The following is a 26425-nucleotide window of genomic DNA, read 5'->3' as shown; positions in this document are numbered from 1 at the left end:
TCCTGCTGCTCTCACCTGGGATCATTCATATGTCTGTCATTATCCAGCAGACGCATTGCCTCATTCACACGTCTGGCAGTCAGTGCTGGACTAACGCCCTAACCTCTCTCTTTGTGTGGTTTCTCATTCTCAAGGAGACTAACCCAGCTTCTAGGCATGGTAATCTCAAGTAGTAAGAAATGGACAAATCCCAAGGCACAAGCACTTTTCAAGCCCCTGCTTGTGTTCTGTTTGCTCTTAACCAATGTAAGATTCAAGGAAGCAAGAAAAAGACTACATCTTCTACTGGGAAGACCAGCAACTTCAACATTAGAAAAGAGCAAGCATACAAGGATGGGAGAAAATTGTGGACATTGTTGCAATCTACCACATTGGTTTTATCTATTCCTTCATTCCTTTGTTCTAGTTGCCAATGTTTAAAAATTGGAGCTTCATATAGAAGTCTTATCTTGAAATACCACCTAGCCTATGTTTCCTGCCTGGTCTGTTGCATTTAAGTTTGTGATAATAAAGCCTAGTTTGCAAGATTGTTTTTGTGAAATTAAATGAGATAATGTCTGTGGAAAAATCTGGCACAAACAGACACTCGATATATGGTTTCTTTCTTCCTGAATACAATTAGCCAAGAAGTGGATGTCTGACCATGGCTAAGAAGAAGAGCCACGATGAAGGGCAAGGGAGTCAGAGAAAAGGTGGCTGGAAAGTAATCTCTCAGTCTGTTTTTAGAAGGGTAAAGGTTTTAGAAAACAAGATTCTTAAAGAATTTATAAAAACACTACATGTATTTAAGAAATGAAGAGGAACAGTAGTAAACATCTCAGTTTGCTTTAAGTGAAGTGCTTCAGGCTCCAGAGAGTTCCCCCAGCTCATCCCTTGGAGGCACCTCCGGACGCCGTCTAGCCCCTGTCCCTGTTTCAAGCAGTTGTGTGTAAACACCTGTGTCCAAGCACAGTTCATTCTGTCACACTCTGCAGAGAGTGAACACCCTGCCCTCTTCCTTCCAGGCCTGAGTCTGGTCTGAGTGGGGAAGCCTCTGCCACACACAACAGTTCCTTTCCTGGAGAGCTTTACATTCTCTATCTTTAGTAAGAAGTCTCCTTCTTTTCACTGGAACACGTAACTGGCTAATCTTTACCTCAGATGAAGAGAAGATAGGCCTCTGCAAACTCTTCCAAAACCAGCCGGGTTTAACAAAAACCAAAGGCAATTGTGTAAGCAGTTTGAAAATAAGCATGCTGGACTTTCTCCCTAGTTATCAGTTGGCCAATTCTTGTCGCTAGTTTGAGCTGCCTGCTAACCAGTGAGCACAGTGACGTGGTGGGAATAACATCCAGAGAGTGGGCTGAAGGAGCAGCAGAGGCATTTTGGCTTCACACCCTCTCTGAGCCTGTGTTTCCTGAAGTCATCACGCCTGCAGCAGAGGGAAAATGGCCGAGTTGAAGGTAAGAGACTCTCTGCCAAGTTTGCTGTGGCTTCTTCAGCCAGAACCTATGGAAGCTTCCAAGAATTCCAGAGTGTCAGAGTCAGAAAGGACTTAGCGAAGTCCCGTTCCAAACCCCTGTGTTCAGAGACTTTGCCATGGTGTCCACAGGCATGGCTGAGGCTTGGGCTGGGGGGTTGAGGGAGAGGCGATAAAGAAAAGAGATGAAGCCTTCATTGTCTATCTCTTGCCTTTGTTCATTTGAAATATTGTCTTGGGCACCTGTAGACATCATAAGGGCTCCCCTCCACCATGGTCAGACATATTTCTCACTGTCTGCTTCCCAGCCCAACGCCCTGACATCTTCCCATTGCTGCAGCTTCCTGGACTGCCTCCAGCCGACCAATTAGATTTGCTTCATCTATTCAGTTATTTTGAGGATCCACAATCGGCCCTTGGCCAGTAGAAGCCCTAGCACTTCCTCTAGGAAATAATTCCTTTTTATTATTTAATGTGCATTTGAAAAGTATGTGTGGGTTATGTGCTATTAATGAATTAACTCATATTGTAATCCTCAAAATAAATCTGGGATATAGGCACTCTTGTTTCTATTTAACCAATAAGGGAAGGAAAGTTAGGAGAGATTAAGTGGCTTGCCCAAGGTCTCTGCTTATAGGTGATGGAGACCGGATCAGAACCTGGTTTGTCTGAATCCAGATCCCAGGCTCCAAAAGGAGCCTTAGAGGCATCTAATGAACTGAATGCCTTAAGTCCAGGTAAAGGGATTTTTTTTCCCAGTGTCTAAAACTATACCTAGCATCAGGGCTCAACACATGCATGTGGAACTGAATAGAACTGCCCAGAACTTTGACTCAAGCCAGGTGGGCCATACTGCAGACTTATTTTAGGAGACAGAGTTTAAGCGTTTCCCTAATGGCCTTCAACTGATGCTGAGTTTGAAGAACCAAACATTTCCCTAGTTGATAGGGATCCTGAAAACTCTCCACACTGAGGTAAATGAGTTTATCTTCATGCCTGACCAAGAGTTGGAAAGGCTGCAAAAGAACTCTCATTCTTTCATTCAGCAAATATTATACGTTAGTACTGATGCCACAGATTAATATCGGAAAGGAACTCAGTCTAGACTAGGTAGGGTCAAGAGAAGCTTCTTGAAGGAGGCTGTTCCTGAGCTGAGTCTTAAGGGAGAAGTAGAAATTGGCCAAGTGAAAAGAGGTGGGGGCCAGAGGAAACAGTGAGTGCAAAGGTACAGCACATGCAGACAGCCCAGAATGTTCTGGGAGCCAAGAGAGTTGCAGCTAAATCTGAGCTGCTATAGGGACAGCCAAGTTGAGATACCCAGGACACAGTGGGATATGGATCTGGATCTCAGGGGAGTGGGTAGGGCAGGGAGAATAGATATGGCAGGTCATCATATCAATGGTGGTGTCTGAAGTCTTAGAAGAAGGAGAGTGCATAAAAATTGTTCCCTGATGAAAATCCTATGGGGAAGTTCAGCAGGGGTTGGAAACATCCTTACCATTTATAAATAAATTATATCTAAAATCCTATCCTGCTGAAATTTTTAGCAACTTATAATGCACAGCACTGGCAGACCAATGTAAATTGCATGCTGGTCTTTGTTCTCAATTTCAAAGGCTTTCTTCCCTGCCTGCTGTCTAATCTCCACAAGCAAAGGTTAGCTCTAGAGATCAGGAATCCAAATACAGAGAGCCAGATTGCATCATTCTAATCAATAAACATTATATAAGTCAAAAAATATACTTCTCAGCTTTTATTTCTTCATTTTAATGGCTATATCAACACAAAGCCTCAAATGAAATCATTTTACATAAAAGCAGCACAACTGGGGGAAGAAAATTTAAAAGATAAAATAATAAAATTAAATTTCAAATAGATCACCCCATGTTCTTATGTTGCTACACTTCTACAAATCTTGATTTCCTCATTTCTAAAACGAAGAGTTGTTTAATATCCAGACTTTGCCCACCCCCACCCCACCAAATATTTTGATTCACTAGGTCTGGGTCTGTGTTTAACAAATTTCTGGGGGTGATTCTATTAGGCAGAGATAGGACCCACTAATACTGTCATTTTATTCGTTTCCTGTTTCTGCTGTAACAAATGACCACAAATTTAGTGGCTTAAAACAACACATACTCTCTTACAGTTCTCAGTCCCTGACGGAGGCCCCTTCTCCATTTTGGAAATTCACCGCTCCAGCCTCCGCTCCCCTCATGGCACTGCCTTTTCCTCTCCTGTAGTCAGATCTCCATCTCCCTCTCCCTCCCTCTACTAAGGACACTTGTGATTATGTCTAGGGTGCACCCAAATAATCCAGGGTAACTCATCTCAAGATTCTTCCTTCACCCACATCTGCAAAGTCTCTTTGAGTATATAAAGTAACCCTCACATGACCCAGGGATTCCGACATAGATATCTTTGAGGGTCCTGATTCAGCCTACCACAATAACCTGCAAGTTCCCAACAACCTCTGTTCTCTGTTCCCAACACCGTTCATTAGAAATACTGGACTCCTTCCACAGGAACAAGGTAGCTCTAACTGCATCTCCACCCTGACCTCTCTCTTTCCTTTACGCCCAGTGAAAGGCAGTGAGGTGCACCATCTGCTCATCCCATCAGGGTGTTACCCAGAATCAGAGTCGGGAGAGAGCACCTCATAAGCCTACTAGGACACACAGAGCACATCCCGGGGACCAGATGAGGATTTAGAAAGCGGTATACTAGGCGGCTGTCAGACCACCGATGGCACTGAAGTTACATGGAGCCCTGTGATTTGTCCTTTCATTTAGAAAAGATTCAGATCTTTCTCTTGGGAAAAAAGTGAAATCAGGGGCGCCTGGGTGGCTCAGTCGGTTAAGCGTCTGCCTTCGGCTCAGGTCACGATCCCAGGGTCCTGGGATCAAGCCCCACATCAGGCTCCCTGCTCAGCAGAGAGCCTGCTTCTCCCTCTCCCTCTGCTGCTCTGCCTACTTGTGCTCTCTCTATCTCTCTGTCAAATAAATAAATAAAATCTTTAAAAAAAAAAGTGAAATCATATTTTTATGTTGGATCCAGTTATTCAGAAACCTGGACTGAAGGAAACATACAAACTCACTTGCTTAATGTTAGATTTTCTTTTCTTCTTGCGTAAGGTGTATTTGTACATAGTCACTGAACCAGCTGGAGTTGAACGCTTGGGTTTTCACAGCTGATACAAGCAGAGTCCAGATTCTGCCCTTGATCTCAGCGCTTTGGGAAAGCAGCTGCAGAATACTGCTTCCTCAAGGCTGATGCCATCGGCAGTAAGGGACATGGCATTTGAAAGCTCTAATAAACTCATCTGTAATTCTCTCCGAGGATTAGGAAAACCGACTGACTGGAGAGTGAGTCAGCATTTTCCGCCTCCTCTTCAGCGAATGCACCACAGCTAAGATGCAGAAACCAGCTCAGAACTCACACCTCTCTCAGAGCTGGGTGGCTCCCTTCCAAACTACCAGCTGTTCTTTCTCCTTTCTTTTCTATGTTTTAAAGCAGTCAGAAGCAAATGCTTCAGAACTACATATACTAAGTGTCTTTTCCCTTGTTCCAAAAATATATATAACCCTGGACTCTGTTCTGAGACTAGCAGTTAGGAAGAATGGGGAAGGTTAATAAGTAAACCCACCCATGCTTGGAGAGGATTCGGCGGGATTCCTCAGCACTCAAACCTCCCTGCCTCTCTTGCAGAGAGAAACAATGAGGCAGTTGAACAGAGCAAAGGCGCTGTAATGCTCAGTGGCTTCAGTCACAGACTGGTCTAAAATTCCATTCCACAGAATTGAAGATAATTTGGGGTCATTACCATTTCTCAGCAGCTCAAATTCAATCCCACTGACCGTGAGCGTGAGGTCCATTCTGAGAGAAGAAAACTGAATTCAGTGGAGAGCCCGAATGCGGCACGCTCGGCCATTTCCCAAAGAAATCAGCCCAAACCGCATGTTACTGCTGTTAACCTATCCGTGTATAATATAACTTATTGTTTTTCGGGCTGACAGATTTTCAAATATACAAAAAAAAAAAAAAATTGTGTCTGGAGGCAAAAGGAATAATTTCACTTCCATGGCTTTCTAGGTCATAACTTTTCACATTTGATATTCCTTCCAAGTATAGCAGTTACCAGCTTGATCATTGCTTACACATCCGGGCATATTGCATTTAGCTCACCCTTCTCCATGCTGCTGAGAACTCTGGAGGGCTTACCCTCCACCCACTTACACCCTTCTTATATCTCTTAAAGACATGTGCTCAGATGGTGGCATTTCACTCACTGAGCAAGGCTGTACTTTCATTATCCTAGGCTAAAATTAAGTAGGTTTATTAGGAACAACTCTGGGAAGAAAATGGCCATTTTTTTTTATATTAAAGTTAGAGAAAAGTGGGTTCTAACCCCACTTTTAGCAGCATACATACACTCAGAATAGGCTCTAAGTGAAAGGCTAAGTCGAACAATAGATATCTCTTGCGTACCTTCTGGTAAACCAAGCACAGAGCACATTCAGGTAAACAAGACTGCTCTAGTCACAGGTTCCATGGGGCTTATCAACTAGCAGAGACGCCAGACGGTGAACAAGAACTCACAGGTGTGTTAAGTGTCATAAGAGTAAATTCAGGGGCTCCCATACTTTGCTTTGTTGAGAAAGTCCTAACTTTTTTTCCCTCCGGGTATAGAGTAAAAAAGCTGGCCATCAAGTAGACGCCATTGTACCATCGTGGACAGACTCTGGTCTGGCACTTCTGCTGAAAGCCTCTCATATCTTCAAACTTCATTTTCATGTATCCACAAAAATAGAAACATATACACAAGTGTTCCATAGGTGAACCAGATAATAAAGGTTTGCTGTAGATTGGATCCACATGCCTCTTTATGGCTGCTTATTTCAGAGTATGAAGGGGACTGGAGCTCCACACTCAGGGAGGATGCCATCCAGGCCCATCAAGATCCCACGATCTGGAGTTGAGGGGATGCCTGAGTTATCTCCCTTTTCCAGAACTCTCTGGTGGAAAAAAGAATTAAAGAACCTGTTCTTGGAGTGGGATCATTAAGAACAAGCCCATAAATCAACTAAGCACGGCTAAGGGTGGAGAGTCTATGCAATATCCATCAGTCTTCTCCCAATTAATTGGTAGTCTTTAAAATTCACACAGAGCATATTTCCTTTCCTGAATGGCCCACATGCTGAGACAAAGCAAACATAGTATATATGGAACATCATACATAAACACATGTCCATATAGAAATTCTTACTTTCATTAGACTATCAATGTTGTGAAATGTTCTTTTAACCTTGTTAATGATAGTCTTTGTGTCTTTGTCATATGCAGTACATTCCTGGATTTGGGAACGAATGTGCCTCAGAAGACCCTCGCTGCCCAGGTGCCCTGCCAGAAGGACAGGTATGAATGAATAGAATATAAGCTCAGAGAGCTCTGAATTGTCGGAATGAATAACCAGCCCTCAGGCCAAAGTGCCTCTACCCAACATTGTTCCTGGCAATTGTCTAGGAGTTTCACAAATCTTTAAGACAATTAGGATACAGAAAAATGACAATACAAAGGTTAAAGTGGGATGGTATTTACCTATGGGAAAGCACCCAATCTGAAATAGTAAGACTAACTATAGGACTTTCAGGAGGATCCCCTAGGCTCAAGGTTAAGAGGACTTCCTTGTAGTCCCCTTGAACAGCCTAAGATATGACAGGGATAAGAAAATAACCAGTCCTAAAAATGTATCCACAAAGATATTTACACTAGTGTTGGTTACAACAGCAAAAATATGGCAAACAAATTTTTTTTTCAAAAATTTTGAAGAATCTTTTATGGCATGAAAAAATGCTCAAGATATAGTGTTTCCTCTAAAAAAAAAAAAAATCGTGATCATTATAGGACTACACACATCATCCATCACTGGATCCCCATTTTGGAGAATAAGAATGGAAGGAAATATACCAGTATGTCAACATTGGTTTATTTCTGGTGAGATAATGGGTTATATTTTATAAATGTTCTACATTATGCATGTATTGCTTTTCTAATCAGGGGTAAGTCACCTAAACAGTTGCTACAAAAAGTATGTATGGGTAGGGGATGGTCATGTGCACTGCCCCTGAGCATCCCCATCCAGGACAGAAGTCCCCCACTGAATTGCTTGTTGGGAAGGTTGGGATGGTCTTCGGATTGAAGTGATGTTGTTTATTGCCTCCTTTGTTTTAGAACAATCCTCAAGTCTGCCCTTACAATCTGTATGCTGAGCAGCTCTCAGGATCGGCGTTCACTTGTCCACGAAGCACAAATAAGAGAAGGTACTGGATTAGGTTAATTCTGACCCATAGACTGTAGGATTCATGACTAGTACTTAGTGCTGGCTCCTACACTGGGCCATAGCCTTCCACAGCTGCCCAAGATTCTGCTTTTCACAGGCTGTGCTCTGGGTGATATCAGAGGATGGGCCTCGTCTCCAGTTAGGATCAAGTGACTGGTAGAAGAAAGTGAGAGAGCGGCTGCACAACGTCCAGAAAACACACATGTCCAGCTCCATTTACAAATTCTCACTTGTATTCAGAAGGAAATGTCCCCAATAAACTGCCCTTCCCTTAAGGGTTGTCCAGTTGAGTTTTCAATTTTGGTTTACTTGGTTTTTTTAAAATAATGATTAACTCAGAATTACAGATGATTCAATATCTCTTATTTAGAAGATAGAAGTATTATGTTCTTGGATATTGGATAACTAAGCTTGGGCAGTTGAAAGGTCATGTATTATGGCCCCTTGTGGTTTGAATTAATAAGGTTTTACTCTTTGGAATTTGCCTTTGCTGGAAACCAAGCATATGCATTAGCACAATGTGTCATGTTCCATGTTTGCTCTAATCCCACAAGCCAGGTCAGTGAACTCACTCCCTTGATTGACTCCCATGGGGCAGGTTGAATGCAATAGATGTGTGGTTTGGGGAGGCAGTACGTGCTGTGGCTTAATCGAGTAGTGTCAAATTATAGGAATATCAGGCTAGGGCCTCTGTGAAAGGGGCTGCTTCTAATATTGGAAATCTGGGAGGAGGGCAGTTGGTTTGGTACTGCTTAGTGGGAGGGACTGGGTTTACCTCCACAGACTCCTCCTGAGAAGCAAATGAAATAGCGAGTATAACAGCGCAATGGACCACACAAATGACAGGTTGTTCTCTTTGGTGCTTAATTATGCCCACTCTGGAGTAAGGTCCTGAGTTTAAATCCTGCCTCCTTCTCTTTTCAGCTGTGTGAACTTGGGCAAGTCTCTACCCTCTCAGAGCCTCTGGTTCCTCATTTGTAAAAGAGATAATGATAGTACCTATTTCATAGTTGTGGTGAGGATTAAAGGAAAGAATGCCTATAAAGTACTTAGCACATTGCCTGGCACACGGTGAGTGCTCGATGAACATTAATTTTTCCAACCATCATTACTGTCACCACAGCAGAGTTTCTTCTTCCAGTACAGGGTATGCCTAGGAGGCTGCCAGAGAGCTGAGTGTGAGCTATGGCAAGTGCTATGCTACCATGTCCATATCAATAGTGCTTCTCTCTTGATAGCTTTGTGCATGGAGGGAAGAGATAGTTTCTCATACTTGCCAAAATCGGGGGTTAATTCTATTGCTATTTAATCACCTCTCTTTGCTATCCCAAACAGTCAAGGTAAGGTAAGCACACTGACAATTCCTGTCCATTCTAATTTATGACAACCTAACCTCCATGACTATGTTCTTGACTTTATGGCCCATTCGTTAATGGGACACCTGGACTCCAGATTCTGCTGCCTACCCCCATTATTCAGCGATATCTTCAGCCAGCAGGAGCTTAGCTCTGTTCCAGGAGGCTGAAAAGGAGCTGTTGGCATTTCATTAAGAAGTTGGCATGAATCCTTGAATCAGAATTAAATCTCTGACCAGGGCAATGTAGTGCTGCCTGGGGAGTTTTATAAACAGCTAAAAAAATAAGGGACACTAGGCATGGCTCACCCATCTGTTTAGAACCCTCCAAAGGTATCCACAATAATTTTGTGAAAATGTTCAAAATCCCAAGGGGAAAGAAGGAACCAGCTCCATGCATAGGTGAGCAAGCCTGGGATTCTTAGAGTGAGTCACTCCTCCTTTAAACCACAGAGTGGAGGGCTCTCACAAAACTAACAGAGATTATACCTGCTAAGTGTTAATTTTTATCAGATTAGTTAGCTGATCCCTTAGGTACTGAGAAGGGAAAAGCAAGACAGAGAATGTGGAAAATTTGGACTATCATAAAAACCCAGATGATTAGAGATAGACAGACAATTCAACTCATATCTAGTAAGTGAGCACTTACTGTGTGTGAGACATTCTAGATACATAAGCTGAATCCTTGCAACAATCCTAGGAGATAAGGATGAGAAACAGGATCAGGGAATTTTTGTAACTTGCCCAGGATCACACAGTTGCTTCTAAGATACACATGCGTGCCCTTAACTCCAGACACTACTGGAAGCTGCAGAGGCTTAGTTTATTCATAGCCTGGAGCCCAAGGTCTGAGATTATAGCATTTAGAAGTAGAGGAATCAAATGGACACTGGACAAATCTAGCCCTTTTATCTCCCAAGTGGTTCAGTGTGGGGCCAGGCAGACTCCACCCCTTGAAGTAGACTGACCTAGGGCTTCAGGGGCCACAGCCTGTTCAAGCAGGTCTGGTCTTCCATTGTCAGAGGTAGTGCTCCTTGTCATTCTGTACCCTGCCAGAGTGATGGCCTCTGAAAGGACATGGGTCCCACTTAGTGAGTTTCAGAGTCCCTCTCAACTTCCAGACAGTTCTCCTGGTGTCCTTCAGGACTTCTGCATCAGAGTCTGCTTCTCTTCCTGAAGGCTGAGGTCTGGGTCCTGGCAGGGAGATCTTTGTCTCAGGCCTTGACATATGCAGATAATAAAACTTGAAAAGGAAGGAAGGAAGGAAGGAAGGAAGGAAGGAAGGAAGGAAGGAAGGAACGAAAGAAGGAAGGAAGGAAGGGAGGAAGGATAGGAGGGGAAAAAAAAGAAAACAAAGTTACAAGTATACTTACTATAAGAATATATGGACCGATCTTACAATGTCGGAGTACGGAATGTTAATTTCCTAAACCTCTTACAAATTAATCTCGAAAAAATAAATAACCCAGTAGAAAAATGGTAAAGGATTTATACAAGTAATTCATAGCAAAATTACAGAGGACCAATAACCATACAGATCCTCGACCTTACTCATAGTAAAGGAAATACAAAATAAAAATGAGATACTATTTTTTACCTATAAGGCCAAAATTATTTTTAATAATACCCCATATTTGTGAAGACATGAGCCATCAGTCACTCTCACTCGTTATTGTTGTGAGAATAAAGTGGTACAATGATTTGGCAATTTTGTTTATATATGTATATGTACTGGTGATATCTGAGAGAATACACAAGAACATTGTTAAGCTCTGATGGTTCTAGTACTTGGCCCTGAATAAACTGGAAGACAAATTGGAGGACCCATTTACCCTTAGGAACTTTTGAATTACTTAAATTATTTCTACCAATAGCACGTATTACTTTTATCATTTTTTTAAAAAATGTATTTCAAAAAAAAAAAGAAACTACCCATGTTCTCTCAATCTATGTAAGATTCATTGTCCTCACCTTCCAGAGTAAGAATTAGTATCCGATGACATATACACACTAATGTTTTTCTATGGATTTTCCTGTACAGATATCCCTCAAGGTACTTTTCCCCTTCCTTTATAATTGTCACTGGGAACGAAAATTCTTCATTTTTTGTCAGTATGGGAACCACCAAGAGCCAGAGCCCCAATTTGAAGAGTGATGGATAGAGTGGAAAGGTGGGGAAAGGCCAGGGCTATGGGCAGCAGTGGCTATTAAGAAGTGATGCTGCGTCATTGTTTCTCACATTAAAGCCCACAGATCGTTGTTGACTTGAGCATCTTCCTGATGGTACTTCCTGAGCAGTCTGCTTATCCCTCAAAACACCACCCTGAGGCTTATGTGTCCTTGTTTTCCCCCAGCTGGCTTTATAGGATTCTACCTTCAGTTTCTCACAAGCCCTTTGAATCCATCGACCAAGGCCATGTCACTCACAACTGGGATGAAGTTGACCCCGACCCTAACCAGGTAAACTGGTCTTGTGCATTGGAGCATACCATGTATCCAGAACCTTGACTATAAATATTTAAGTCAAACCTGAGTCTTTGAGAAATTAGATATTTTTTAAAAATAAATGCTAAAGTATGTCTGTTATTTTGCTCATACTTGGGTGGGAGTTTTGGAATTGACTGTTCACATGCTCGAGTGAGTGTGTGTGTATTCATATACTCTGCTTTCGGTAATGAGACAGATCCAATACCATAGTGGACAGAGCTCTGTTTTTGTTCCTTACCTTTGAGAACTCCAGCATATTCCCTTTGTCTCTTAGCTTAGGTACATGCCACGGATAACAGGGATATAATGCAGGAAGTAAAACAGACCTGGGTCTGCATCCCTGCTCCTCCACTTACCCACTGGGTCTTTGAGCCACGGTGTTTCACCTGTACCCTGGGGTGATCACAACATCTGCCATGTAGTGATGTTGTGAAGATTACATGGAAGAACAGGTGTGAACATGCTTCACAGTGCCCGGCACATGGGAGGCAAGACCCAGGACCCTGATACAGCCATGTTGATATACTCACTTAAAGGCAGCAGTCTAATATCAAGTATAAAATCTTGAATTTTATATTCAGGTCAATGTGGTTTTTCGTTTTATATTTTTTTTATTCTGAGGTCCCTGTCTGCCAGATTGACAGAAAACAACTTCATTTCAGTCTTCCCTGGGAATCGCTGGCTTTAAACAATGCCAAAGTAGGAGTAGGGTTTGGGCCTTGCTGGTTGGTCCTCTCTCACTGGGTAATATGAGATGCCCACTATTCTGCTACCATCATGCAGAGGCTTGGGCAGGGAATCATCTGCCAGTCCACTTCTGGTTCTGTTGTCCTGGGTATGCCACACAACTCTTCCCTCCTTCTCGGAGTTGCTGGGTGTAGGTTCAAGAGTCTTCTTTGTATTCAAAGTCTACACAGATCCACCAGCCAATTCATCTCTTTCTCTCTCATTCTCTCCTTCCCACAGCCCAAGGAAATCTGATGCCTCTCCTTGGTTTACCAAGACATTATGTCTATACCTACAACTCTCCTTCCCCTAAATGCTTAGATTTTTTGCAGAACAAAAGCCAGAATAATCATAGTCACTTTTGGTTTCCTGCTCTGCTCCATCTCTTCTAATTACAGAAATCTCAGAGAACTGAGTACCTGCTTGAATGCTACTTACTCCTCTCCAGCAGGGACAGAAGGGAGGCCTTCAGAGTGAAAAACAAAATTTGAGTTAACAACTTAAAATGTTAGCCATCTCACAGCCATTTTGAAACCAGGGTATATTGTCTAAATGACTGCCCCTTAAACTTATGTGAAGTTTAATGCATGAAGCAAACATCCTCCCCGTTCACCACTGGCCTGTTTTTGCCTCTCAGCATAGGGGAAGTCAGTCCCTGCTTTCAGCCCCCAACCCTGCGGGCACCATGCCCTACCAAGACCCAAAGCCAGGCTTTCAGCTCCTGCCCCTTTCCACTTCCTCCAGTCAGAGCTCTTGTGCAGATCACAATTTGCACAACCAACCTGGGGACCCTGTCTTCACCTCATCCTTGAGTCTCACGTGGCTTCCTAATCCAGGCCCATCTGACCATTTTTTCCCCCACCCTTAGGTTAAGAATGCATCTGGCAGACCATCCTCATTTAACCATCTAGTTCCCCACCCAGCTCCTAAAGGGCCATAAATCATTCTAGCCCAAGTCACTGCTCATTCTCTGGGAATCTGCTGGATTCCTCCTCAATGGGTTACATCTCAAATTTGCTAATTTCTCTCTTAGAGTTACAATGGTCATGCTTGTTTGTTTTTGACCAATAAATAGACCTGATGGCTTAATAATGGGACTCTATCTTCTATTAGAAAATATAAAGGATGGATGCCTGTACTTTGACAGAATTCCTGGTCAGGCTAAATAAATTAAGCATTTAATATATACTAGTTTTGGAAGGTTGAGAGGGGATTTGAGCCACAAGAATTTTCCCTATTCTTTTCTTCAGGCAGCATAAGGGAATACTCAATTAAATTTCTGATAGTTCTCTCAAGTGGAGCCAAATCTCATATTATACAAAGGAACAGGGTGGTTGTAGAATCAGCAAGTTAGACAAAAATTAAGTACAAACAAAATTATTTCTGAAAAATCCCTTGAATCACCCACAAATTATAGGATACATGGTTTTGTGTATGCCACCCTGTATGGTAATTCTTATGTACACTGAATTTGAGAACTAACTACACTAAATTGAGCTAGACTAAAAGAAAGATTACAGGGGAAGGCCCTACGCAAATGTTTAGGAATTCAAATCATGGGACCTTTATTTTTTTTTTTTTTAAGATTTTATTTATTCGTTTGACAGAGAGAGAGCACAAGCAGGGTGAGCAGCAGACAGAGGGAAAGGGAGAAGCAGGCTCCCTGCTGAGCAAGGAGCCAGATGCAGGGCTTGATGAGGGGCTCAATGAGAGGCTTGATCCCAGGACCCTGGGATCATGACCGGAGCCAAAGGCAGATGCTTAACCAACTGACCCACCCAGGCACCCCTCATGGGGCCTTTAGGATAGCTATCAAATAACTAGTGGTAAATAAGGCAGAGTGGGAAATTTCAGTGCCCTTGCCTACTCATATCACCCACACCAATCATCAAAGCCTCTATAAACTTAATACATCTTCATAGATTTGTTTACGGTTGTGTGGCCAACAGTGGAGTCACACTTATTTTTATATAATTTATTTGGGGTAGGGGTCAGGTTTTAAGCCTAACCTTTAAGGAAAATATGAGTGTGATGTGAGTCTACTGTGAGTGTAATAAGTAACATGCTCATGTTTTTATTACACATTATTATTTCTATGACTTTTATTGATACATTTTATTTAATATGAATACACCCCTTTATAGTGATTATTTTGTAGTACAGGTGGCTTATCCAGGGAAGCTAACCTCACTCTGATAGAATTTTTCTGGTTTTGTCTTGTTATAAAAGTAATACATACTTAATAAAAACTCAAATGATGTAGAGATTAACAAAGGAGAAAATGGAAGTCTCTCATCATAGGCGAGAGTCAAGTATGCCATTTTTGCACGGTATTTTATTGTTTCATAACTAGCTAACATACATTTTGAGAAGGAAGTTTGAGGCAACTGCATTAAAAAGCCTGAGTTAATGTAGAGGCATCAAAAGAGCTGGACCAATAGTTTCTGCTTGCTTTCTAGTAGATACTAATTATATATTTGTTTCCTCTCCTTCCCTGTGTTTCCCATTCTAGCCTCCCTTTGCACTTCTCCTTGAACTTGTTACATTTCTCCTGTTTTGAATTCCTTCAAACACATTCTATATGATGGCCACCAAATGAATTTCTTCTCCATTATTTCCGTTTTTTTCATTTCCGACCTTGTGCTCACATGCTTTGAGACAGCTGTGCGCCAGAACTCAACAGTGTCTCTGTGGGCAAAAGCTCCACCGAGGTAGCAGTTTATCATCCTCCTGTTCTGTGACTTACCTCCCCTGCCATCCTGCTTCCTTCGCCCTGCTACACACATCCTGGCTGTTCGTGCTACGTCGATCCTTTTGTCTTTTCATTTACACCTTCTTGACAAGTTAATATCTCTTTCCAATTTTATGCTTCATTAATAACCACAGCGATCTGCATTCATCACTTCTCCCCTCTCATAACCTCTTCCAAATATGGACACTAGATCTCATCGAGAAAGTCTCAGAAAATTATATTTAGGTATCCGTCTGACAGTCCTTCTCTGTTGAAGCCTGTATTGTGGGTGTGTCTTCACCTGTCACAGACCAAAATAAATAATTCATCAGTTTCACCAACTCCCCACATTAGTCATCTCTGGGAATTTGAAGACTTGAAAATTACCTAATATTTCCTCCAAGAGAGCATCACAGGATATGCTATTATCACTGTCATCTTTGATACCTTCCCAGGAAGATTGAGGACAATATTCCCAAAACAATTGTCTAAGAATTAATGCAAACTCTTTTTGAGTGTATTTAGATTCAGCCTGTGGACATAACAAGTTCAATGCACTAATATCTCACATAAGAAATATACCAAATTTTGTTCATCATGTACCTTCCTCTAACTTCTGGAATCTCAGAATTTAACAAACAAATCTGCATCCAGTTTAACTGTGATTTTGCAGATTTCAATTAGCATTCCTGAATCAGCATTCCTCTTTAAAGATCAGAGTCCTTTAAAGTTTATCTTTCTTATTACTACATCCCTAACCTTTTGACTTTTGGAAAGTCAGACTGGAGCTAGTTAAGCCTCAGCTGAGAAATTACCTCTTAGTTCTCAACCAGTATAATTTGGACCAAGCGATAAACACCTCACAGATAATTAAAGACCAAGCCATAAAATTCCCTTTGCCTCTAGGACATGCAAATTACCAAAAATGTTTCCAAAAATACACCCTCCCTGGGTATTTGCTGTCTAATTTGTCAAACTCTTCAGCTCTGCCATCCCTAAAAGCCCCGTCTCTTAAAAAATGTCCTAGATTTCCCACTTCTTTAAGCTTTTGATCAAGACTCTCCTATTCACACCAGACGTCTTGAGAAAGATATCTAAACCCATTTTATCACCCCCACTCATCTCTGAACCCTTTGCAGTTCAGCCTGCCCAGACTACCCTGTTGAAACTATATCTTCTTTAAACAACAATAATGCACTCCCCACTATTAATACATGTTTTTATTCAAAACTTACATAAGAGTGTCAATGCCCAATAATCCCATCAATGCAGAGCTAACCACTTCTAATTTTTTAGTTTCTTTCTTTCCAGTTTTTTGTTTTTTGTTTTTTGTGTTTTTTTTTTGGTAAATAAGATCTGGGGTCCCATGCAGACAGAAGCCAATCTTCATTTGTTTCTCCTGAGAACATTAAAGAATACCCAATATATAACCTACAAGAACACTTGGTAAACTCCCCTTTCCCTAGTTCTTCCAGACTCTAGCCCTCTCACACCCTGAGTCCTCTCTCATTTCGCCACTCATCTTCCCCAAGCTCCTCAGCCCCACCTCTGGTTCACAGCATGCTGCTGCCTCCTCCTCCTCCCCTTCCTCTTTCTGCCCCTGGAGAATGAACTTACAGTGTAGGTCCCCATCCCCTTTCCTAAGAGACTCACACATGAAACAGGGATCTGCATGATGAGGCTGGAGTTCACAAGATTGAGAGGAGGATGGGCAAATCAGAATTTTCCAAAGAAGCAGAGAAGGGCAGAGGAAGGGCTGTGAATCATCATATATTAATGCTGTTTTAGAAATCAGTTATACAAACAAACAAAAAGTAGAAACAGACCCATAAATACAGAGAACAAACTGATGGTTGCCAGAGGGGAGGGAGGGTGCAGAGATGGGCAAAATGGGAAAGGGAGGGGGAGGTACAGGCTCCCAGTTATGGAATGAATAAGTCACGGGGATAAAAGGTACAGCATGGAGAATATAGTCCATACCATTATAATAGCGTTGTATGGTGACAGATGGTAGCTACACTTGTGGTGGGCATAGCATCATGTATAGACTTGTCGAATCACCAAGTTGTAACCTGAAACTAACGTCACATTGTGTGTCAACTATACTTCAATTTAAAAAAATCAGTTATATATATATTTACTCTAATGAAAGTCGTTATGTAATACTGTTTTACATTGTGGGGTTTTTTTATTTAAACATCATATTTTGTGCCTTTTCTCATGTCTTTTTAAACTCCTTGAGTATAGGTGATTTTTAATGTGGCTTTGTAATCCAATATATGTTTATAAGGTAAGTCTTCTATTGTCAAATATTTAGAGTGTTTCCATTTTTACTATCATAAATCATCTATGGCTAAATACATACATGTTTCTCCTCAACATCCCAAAGCCTACATCAGTTGACTTCCCTCTCTTCTTCCTGTGCAGGCTCCCAAGATAGGCAGTCAAGATCCCTAATTTACTATCATGTCTTTCAAACCCTCCACTCTCTACCGTGTGCCCTACCCACCAACTATACTGGAAATTTTACCATTTCAGGGCAATACCCTAAGTTTTCCTGCATCATTGCTTTATGCTCTTCCACCTATCTGGAATTTTCTTTTTTTCCCTCACAAATATTCACCCATCCAAATCCCACCCATAATTTAAGACTCATCTTAAATACCACTTTCTTCCTTGAGCCTTATCTATAATTCTCAGGGTATTTGAGAATAGGATCTATGTCTCCATCATCCTCATATGACCTGCGGTGTTCAGCACATGTTTTCTTCCAAAGAGTAGAACCACAAGTATTTGTTGAATTGACTCCCTGATAGCTCAGATCCCATCATCCTATAAACAGACTAGATTGCATTTTCCTAAATGCATTCACTGGTGTTTGCCAAAAGTATTAGAGTGCACGTGCTTTCTGTTCAGCCCTTTTGGATAGCTTGCTGGCTCTTTTTACAGTAAATCTCCATCAACTTGCATTTCACTCCTTGGAAAGATGTTGGCACTTCCTGAAAACCAGATTATTTCATTGTGTGTATCTCTTATTTTCCATATATAAGAATGTTAAATAGGTTCTATGCCAGGACTTATTCTTGAGGTAACATTTCTCTTCCAAGTCATTTCTACTTACCTATTTCCTTGTTTTCCTATCAGAAAATGCCCACACTTCCAAGGTCTTCTGTAATAGTTTCCCTGAGGGCAGAGACTGTCATGTTTACTGCCAGCACCTGGCATTAAACCTGGCACACAGAGAGGTCCAATAAATCATTTGAATGAATTAATATAAGGGGCTTGAATAAGAATGCTGACACGGAAAGACCTTAGCAAGGTTCAGGTCCCAGGAGTCAGACTGGGCCAGGGCAACTTAGCACTGGAGGAGTAGTAAATAAGTAATAAGTAGTAAATAAATAAATAAGTAGTAAATACTTAGTAAATAAGATTGGAAGACCAAGTACAAGACCATTAAAGAGAGGCAAAGCCTGGGTTTAGAAGCTATGCAGATCATGAATAGTTTGGGAAGCAGATCAAGATAGGCTGAGATATAAGGGCTCAGAGTGTAGGTTACTAAGAGAGACTGGGAGAATCTTGGTATCTGTTCTTAGTAGAGAAAACTTCTCTAAACCATCAGTCCTTTCACTTCTAAAATAGAGATGATAATCATAGGCATCTCAGAAGGTTGTCTTGAGTATTAAATGTCATCCAACAAATATTTACTGAGTGACTACTATGTTTCATGCTCTATGCTACGTGCTAACTAATGGATGTAATACTCTTAGTTTTATATTCAAATGCAAGGCCAAATGGGAATCCAGGTTTCTATTTATGAAAAAATGCCGTTCAAATCCCATGAAGCGTTATCTTTTTTGTAGCTTCATGGAAGACTTTTTTAAATTTAAATTTTAGTTAGTTAACATACAGTGCAATATTGGTTTCTGGATTAGAGTTCAGTGATTCATCACTTACATACAACACCCAGTGCTCGTCACAACACGTACCCTCTTGAATACCCATCACCCATCTAGCCCATCACCCACCAGCCTCCCTCCATCAACCCTTAGTTTCTTTCTCTATTGGTTAGGAGTCTTTTATGGTTTGTTTCCCTCTCTCTTTTTCTTCCTCCTTCCCATATGTTCATCTGTTTTCTTTTCATGAAAGACTTTTGAAAGTCTAAATAAAGTATAGTGACTTGCATCCTCCTTACCTGTGCTCTTGCCTATTACCTCAAAGAACTCCAATGGAGTTCATTCATTCAAATGATTTATTGGACCTCTCTGTGTGCCAGGTTTAATGCCAGGTGCTGGCAGTAGAGTGAGTACTAAAACTCACTGTAGTGGGATTACCCTGGGCCTCCCCTAGCCATAGCTACTGCTAATAATTGCTAACATATTGTGGTCACTCTGTATCTACAAGTTACTTCCAAATTCTTAGATAGATGGTATCGGCTTCTAATGATACGTCTACCTCTAGTCAGCCATTATTGTTGAGAGTATCTAACTCATCTAATCTAATTGAGTCCAAGGCAGTTTTGGAGGGAATTTCAGTAAATCAAAGAATCTTCATGTTGAAAGGGATCTTCAGATCATCTAGTCCAACTCCTGATCTTCTGACTCTGGAAATACTGAGGCCAAATCTCTAATTTCTTTTTCATTCCTGAGCATGCATTTTAAATCTTGATCATTAAATGTTGCCACTGATCTCTGTTTTTCTCCTTTGATAACCTTAAAAAATTTTAATTCTAACTTTGGATTCCCTTGAAGATGCTTTTCAAATTATTTCTAACCACCCCATTTCTGGTAAGTAGAAGTTTATTTTCCAATAGGATTTGTAGGATACGGCTGCAAAATGTGTGAAGCAATGTTAGAACTGAAAGGAGAAATAGATAAATCCACAACTATAGTTAGAAACTTCAACATCTCTCTCTCAACAGTTGATAGAACAACTAGACAGAAAATCAGGATATGGAAGAACTGAGGGTTTTTCACATTCATAAAGACTTACATTCTAGAAAAAAATCTTTGGATTTTTAGAAACATTTGCCAATTTACTATTGCCTGAATGTCACTTGACCACAAATAATCTCACAAATTTGCTTTAGTCTTACTCTTTGAGACGTTAGCAATGTTCTTAGTGCCTTATATTTATTCATTCATTCAAACATTCAATAGAATTTTATTAATATCCTCTATAGTCAAGACATTGCATTGAGTACTACAATTGATTTCATTGTTTTTGAAATGTTTAATAATTAAATTCTGTGTGAAGGGTTATTTAGCAATAATATATAGTATGAACTTTAAAAACTGTTTAAAAAGTTATAGAACTGAATCAACTAACAAGCATCCTTTACCACTTTCAAAAGCTCTTCTCTGAAGAGAATTCTGGAATTGTAGTTTCCTCCAGCACTCCATTGTTACATGTAAGAAAAAATACAATCCAGAGAGAGAAAATGACTTCACTTGCCTGAGGTCACAGAATAAATGGAAACAGAGGCAGTAGCAGGAACCAGATCTCCTTCCCGTCTCAGCCCAATACACAACCCCCTTGGGCTGGCCTTGGATCAGAGGGTTACTGCTCCACAGCATGCAATTAAGCTGAACATCTGGCTTTAGCAGGAGACATTTCTCCCCTCCACCTCATGGGTTCTTCCTGTTTATCATCTCCCCAGATCTCCCTCCTCACATTCAACAACATATCACACCAAAGCTCCTGACACAAATCTCTTGCACAAATATCAAAAGCTGGCTTATTCTTGTGAGTACTGGATTTATCAGAACCAGCTTGGGTTTTTATTATCCTTCAGGATACACTGAATATAGGTCCTGTACAATCTGCTGCTATCAGACCCAGCTGATAAATTGCTTCTTTCTCCATACCAGCTCCATCATTTGAAGGGTATCATTTTTGCATTAGAGAAGATTCTTCAAGACCACTGCCTCATCTAGTGTGTGGGCCCTGTTGAAGGCATGCTCTCTACATCATCATGTAGGTGCCTGTCCACCCGACACCCCTGGCTCCCTCCTCATGGCTTGAGGGTTGATACGCTACAGAAGTCTGAAAAACTGACCAGCAACAAACAACCAAACCAACCTCTCAGCCTCTCTGGCTTAGTTTTTCCCACTCACAGAAGACAAACCTCTTCTTTGGGGTTTAGGACTTTATTTCTAACCCCAACAGGTATTTCAATTTCAGGAAGATCTACAAAGGTGTTGTCCCACTCACAGAAGACAAACCTCTTCTTTGGGGTTTAGGACTTTATTTCTAACCCCAACAGGTATTTCAATTTCAGGAAGATCTACAAAGGTGTTGTCCCACTCACAGAAGACAAACCTCTTCTTTGGGGTTTAGGACTTTATTTCTAACCCCAACAGGTATTTCAATTTCAGGAAGATCTACAAAGGTGTTGTCTCACTACAACAAATCAGGCAGTGCTTCTCCTATTACTGGAATTTCTTCTCTCTCTTTCTTTCTTTCTTTCTTTTCTTTCTTTTCTCTCCTCCTTCCTTCCTTCCATTCTTTCTTTCTCTTTTTTCCTTTCTTTCCTTCTCTTTTTTCTTTCTTATTTCTTTCTCTTATCTTCTTTTTTAGAAATTTATTTATTTGAGAGAGAGTGTGTGTATGTGTGTGCACGCGCACGGGTGTGCGCACAAGCTGGGGAGGGGCAGAGGGAAAGGGAGAGGGGAAGCAGACTCCCCGCTGATCACGGAGCCCTACAGGGGGCTGGATCTCATGACCCTGAGATCATGACCTGAGGGAAACCAAGAGACGGACACTTAACCGACTGAGCCATCCAGGCACCCCTTCTCTTTTCTTGCTCTCCTTTTTTTCTTAGGTTTGTAAATATTTACGCTTGTGCTATTTAAACATCCTTGCTATTTAGTAGCTAGCATGTCACTGCCACATCTGGCCAAAGACACCACAATTTAGTTGATTGATTAATTTATTGATTGGTTGATTGGGTGGACTTTTCTGAGTATGATGCTTGGTTCAGTAATATAAGAATCACAGAATCTCTGACTGGATGTGCTGATTCTTAAACTGTAACTGCCCCATTAGTAGATCTTTTATAAAATAAAGATTTTATAAAATACAGAACAGATTCTGATTTAATTGAGTCTTGGGTCTCAAAGTCCTTCTGGGTGGCTCTCATGGGTAACCAGGTTCAGAACCTCTGGATAGGTCTAAAAGGTTGCCCAGGCAACTATTGATCTGATGCTTAAATCCCTTCCCTTGGGAAACTAGAAGGTTGACTCTTCTTAAGACCAAGACGCTAGGTAGTCTAGTCTTCCAGACAATCTTCCTGGGTGTACAAACTCTGCACACTGCTAATGTAGAGGGAAGCAGCATGTAGTGATTAGTACTAGACTAGAACTTCCTCTCAGAAAGCTAGAAGTGCTTAGCTGTGGCCCTTCCTGATGTCAGGGGACTATCCTCCTAGGTCAGTGGTTTTCAACCAGGGAAAATTTGTCCCCCAGATGACATGTGACAATGTCTGGAGACATTTTTGGTTATTACAACTTGGGGGAGTGCTACTGGCATCTAGTGAGTAGTGGTCAGGGGCTGCTGCTAAACATCCTACATGCACAGGATAGCCCCACAACAAGGAATTATCCAACACAAAATGTCAGTAGTGCTGAAGTTAAGAAACCTTTCCCAGATCCTTGCTCTCAGGTTCTCCTTCCTCCCAGGAAATACCATCTTTAATGGAATTAGTCCTAAACCTTTTCCTTTTTTTTTTTTTTTTTTTTCCTGGGGCTTGAACTCATGACCCTGAGATCAAGACCTGAGCTGAGATCAAGACTCAGATGCTTAACCAACTGAGCCATCCAGGAGCCCCTAAACCTTTTCCTTCTTTCTGAGGCACGATTTCAACAACGTTTTCCAAATCGACATTTTCTATCCTTTTTAAGTCGTCCCAAGATGAGATCATCTTGCTTTGCTTTTAAAAAATAAAGACCGCCACCTGACTGTTTATGTCAGAGAGGCAGAATAATCCTAGCGCCACCTTTCCCACTTGCTGCTTCCTCTCCCACTCAGCTGCCTCTCCAAAATACGAAATGAGCCAAGCCACATGACCTAGGGGAGGCCTGCCTTGTCTTCACTGACCGGGCACCACAGCTGGTGGAACTGGCCACGGGGGCACAGGCCATTGCGTGAGATGTCCTGAGGTTTACAGGCCCGCTGCCAGGCTGATTAATAAGTGCTAACACACTTTTAGTAGGTCCTAGACCTGCTGATTTTTCTTCCCACTTCCTTAGATCATTTCATTATTAAATTAAAGATTGTTGTGATTTAAACTGAACTGTCAGGCAGCCTGGGGACAAACGTGGGGTTTGGTGAAGAAATGGAACCCGGTACAGCATTTACTAAATCCAACCTCAGTTGGGTGTTTTTTTCTTTCTCTTAAAGAAATAATTCAAAACTCCCAAGGCTAGAAGTAGAAGTAGAACCTTCTTCTGCAGTGTCAGGAGCCCACACAGAGAGGCTGGCATGCCAGGAAAGGAAGCTGATTATAAATAGCATAAAAAGCAGCATCAGTCAAAACTCACTGATGTGCCTGAGCAAAATGTTAAAGGAAACAAACAGCTTCTGAAATAAGAAGCAATGATCTTTTTTAATTTTTTTAATTTAAAGAGCTAAAGAATGAAAACTATATATAGATAGATGATAGATAGATCAAACACACACACAACCACACACACACTACATACATACATACATACATACACAGAACCCAACTGAGACCCTTGAGGAAGTAATGGGTAATTATTAATTTTAAAATAACAAAATTACAAGTAGTCGGAGCCACACAGAAGGAACAGCCATCCTTTTTCTGTGTGATCAATGCTATTTATTTAGAAAGCCTATGGTTTCCCCTTCTAAAATAATTTTCTTGTTACATGTATTTTTTTTCCCAGCTTCGATGGAAACCATTTGAGATCCCAAAAGCATCTCAGAAGAAGGTGGACTTCGTGAGCGTAAGTCAATGCCATGCACACCTTCCCTCTGCTCTGCTTTCTTCCCCGGTGAGCGATCCAGCCCTTTGCAGGCTGAATGCCAGGTGGCAGCAGACTTAGAGGCAGGCAGCAGAGACAGCACCACCGGCCCCTGCTTCCAGGGCTGGCCAAGGGATGTCTTACTTACAGGCACCAAATGGCCGCTGACACCAAAGGGCACTGGTGAGCTATTTACAACATCTCTGAATGGCCAATGGAAATTGAGCATTTACCTGACTCAGGTTTCTTTGTTTTGGGTTAGAACAGGGGTTCTTAGCATTTTTTCCCCCCATGGACTCCTTTTTTTTTTTTTTTTTTTAATTTTGTTAGCTACCATACAGTGCAATATTTGTTTCTGGAGTAGAGTTCGGTGATTCATCGATTACATACAACACCCAGTGCTCATCACAACAAGTGCCCTCCTTAATCCCCATCACCCACCTAGCCTATTCCCCACCCACCTCCCTCCATCAACCCTCAGTTTGTTCTCTACAGTTAAGAGTCATTTATGGCTTGTTTCCCTCTCCATGGACTCCTTTAATAGTCTGGTAAAGCTTGTGTTTTTAAATGCATAAAATAAATTACATAAAATTACAAAGAAGTTGATCATATTGAAATACAATGATAAAAATATTAAAATAACAAATTTGGTTTTATAGTAAGTAACATATATGCTTCCTTATAAATGCACTAAATCACAAGATCTATGGAAAGATCTAACAGCTATAGTTGTTAGAAGTATGAGCATAAACAAGATTCTGGAATAGCTGTAACAACTATAACGTGATCTAAAAATATCCATGATTTCTATCAGTGACCAGGTTACAGGTACTTTTAATACTTCTGTAGTTTGTTGCTTACATTCATATTAATCGAAGAAAATGATACATTTCAGAGATTATTGAAAATAAATATATAATTTTGTTCCCATCCAAGTTCATGAACTTTCTGAAATGGACCTAGAATAGGATCAATTCAGGGTGACAACTCTAGTTAATGCAATGCTGATCAGAAGTTCTGCTTGGTAGTTACAGGTGTTGGGAGTATTAGAACATTGTGCTCAGAGCAAACCATATGTAGGGGAGAGGGAAGGGAGCTTCAAGGCAGAGGGGCTCAAAGAAGGCAGTGGGAGGTTTTGCAGACCAACCTCAGTCCATGGCTTACTTAGGGAGAGTCCAGGTGCCCAGCCATGGGCCAAATTGTTTGGATCATGCAGAATTCCTTAGCTGTATTAAGTGCTCCAAACTCTGTGTAGGTTCATCTAAATAGACTCCAAACTGACAAATTGAATTAAAATACAAAAAGAAACCCCCCACTCTGGGTGAATTATGGATATCTGAAGGAGCAGAGCTCCCTCCTTTCCATCTGCAGGTTTGGGGCTGAAGAATTTTGAGAAGACCCATGTGTTAAGGCTTCTTGGACTTTGGATTATCAGCAGAGAGGATGACAGTTGGTCAGAATGCTTCCGCTTCCCTGTTGTGGAAAACTTAGGGCTGATCCTATGTATAAGCACAAAGCTGCCTACCTGGTGAGGTGCATTTGAGGGGCATTAATTGGTCCCTAATGTGGCAAGCTTCCTCCCTAGGCCTCCTAGGTATCTGGTTTCAGCTCTGAAAGAAACTCTCCCCCAGGTTGATCTTAAGCACCAAACTCATAAAATGCCAAGTAAGGTCATCTTAGCCATTGAGACAATCCAGATCTAGGGCCATGGCTGGCAACTAGGGTCAGCCACCACCTACCATAAAACCCATAAATCTTGAGTTCCCCAGAAGCAGGCTGAACCCCGAATGTCCCACTCGACCCACGGAGCAGACCCTATAGAACCTTGCCTCCTGGCTCTCAGGGACCAGGAGGAGGGCTGGCCTCTTGGACAAGACTTGCATACATCCTTCCTTCTCCTGCTGTTCCGTCCAGGGCCTGCATACCTTGTGTGGAGCTGGAGACATAAAGTCTAACAATGGACTTGCCATCCATATTTTTCTCTGTAACACCTCCATGGGGAACAGGTAAGTGGCTCAGTGCTTGGGCAGAACATCCCTATTCCCCAAGAGCTGTTGGCCAGAGAGTGAAAGCCAGGTGGTTGTTTTATGTTATTGTTTTTTTCCCCCCAGAGCAACGTTGATATACATTTATTAATAAGTGAGCATTTCAATCTTGACTGATCCCTGTAACATAAATAAGAATTTCACATAACAATGCAAATAGAAAAGAGACAATGGGCATTGGGAAGATAGAATAGCCCAAGAGGTATTTTGACTTTAACCAGCTTTGGGTCAGAATATCTCTAATTTCTTAAAGTTCCCCAGGGCTGTTCTTGAGTCTAAAGTCATACTGCATGAGCAGC

At 41.5% G+C, this 26425-nt stretch overlaps 1 protein-coding gene across 1 annotated transcript in view; it reads left to right on the top strand.

Moving 5' to 3' along the window:
- Positions 1 to 1287: 1287 nt before the first annotated feature.
- HGD (homogentisate 1,2-dioxygenase) overlaps positions 1288 to 26425 on the top strand; it is a 41608-nt gene continuing 16470 nt past the window's right edge. Inside the window, exons 1-6 of the mRNA XM_036111731.2 lie at positions 1288 to 1442; positions 6803 to 6874; positions 7691 to 7779; positions 11508 to 11613; positions 24004 to 24063; positions 25996 to 26087. Coding sequence (XP_035967624.1) covers positions 1428 to 1442; positions 6803 to 6874; positions 7691 to 7779; positions 11508 to 11613; positions 24004 to 24063; positions 25996 to 26087 — 434 coding nt within the window. The 5' untranslated portion in view covers positions 1288 to 1427. The remainder of the gene's footprint in view (positions 1443 to 6802; positions 6875 to 7690; positions 7780 to 11507; positions 11614 to 24003; positions 24064 to 25995; positions 26088 to 26425) is intronic.

Source organism: Halichoerus grypus, chromosome 1 (assembly GCF_964656455.1).
Source record: "Halichoerus grypus chromosome 1, mHalGry1.hap1.1, whole genome shotgun sequence".
Taxonomy (NCBI): Eukaryota; Metazoa; Chordata; class Mammalia; order Carnivora; family Phocidae; genus Halichoerus; species Halichoerus grypus.
Note: the sequence above shows the minus strand (reverse complement) of the source record. Positions and strands in the feature narration are given on the sequence as shown.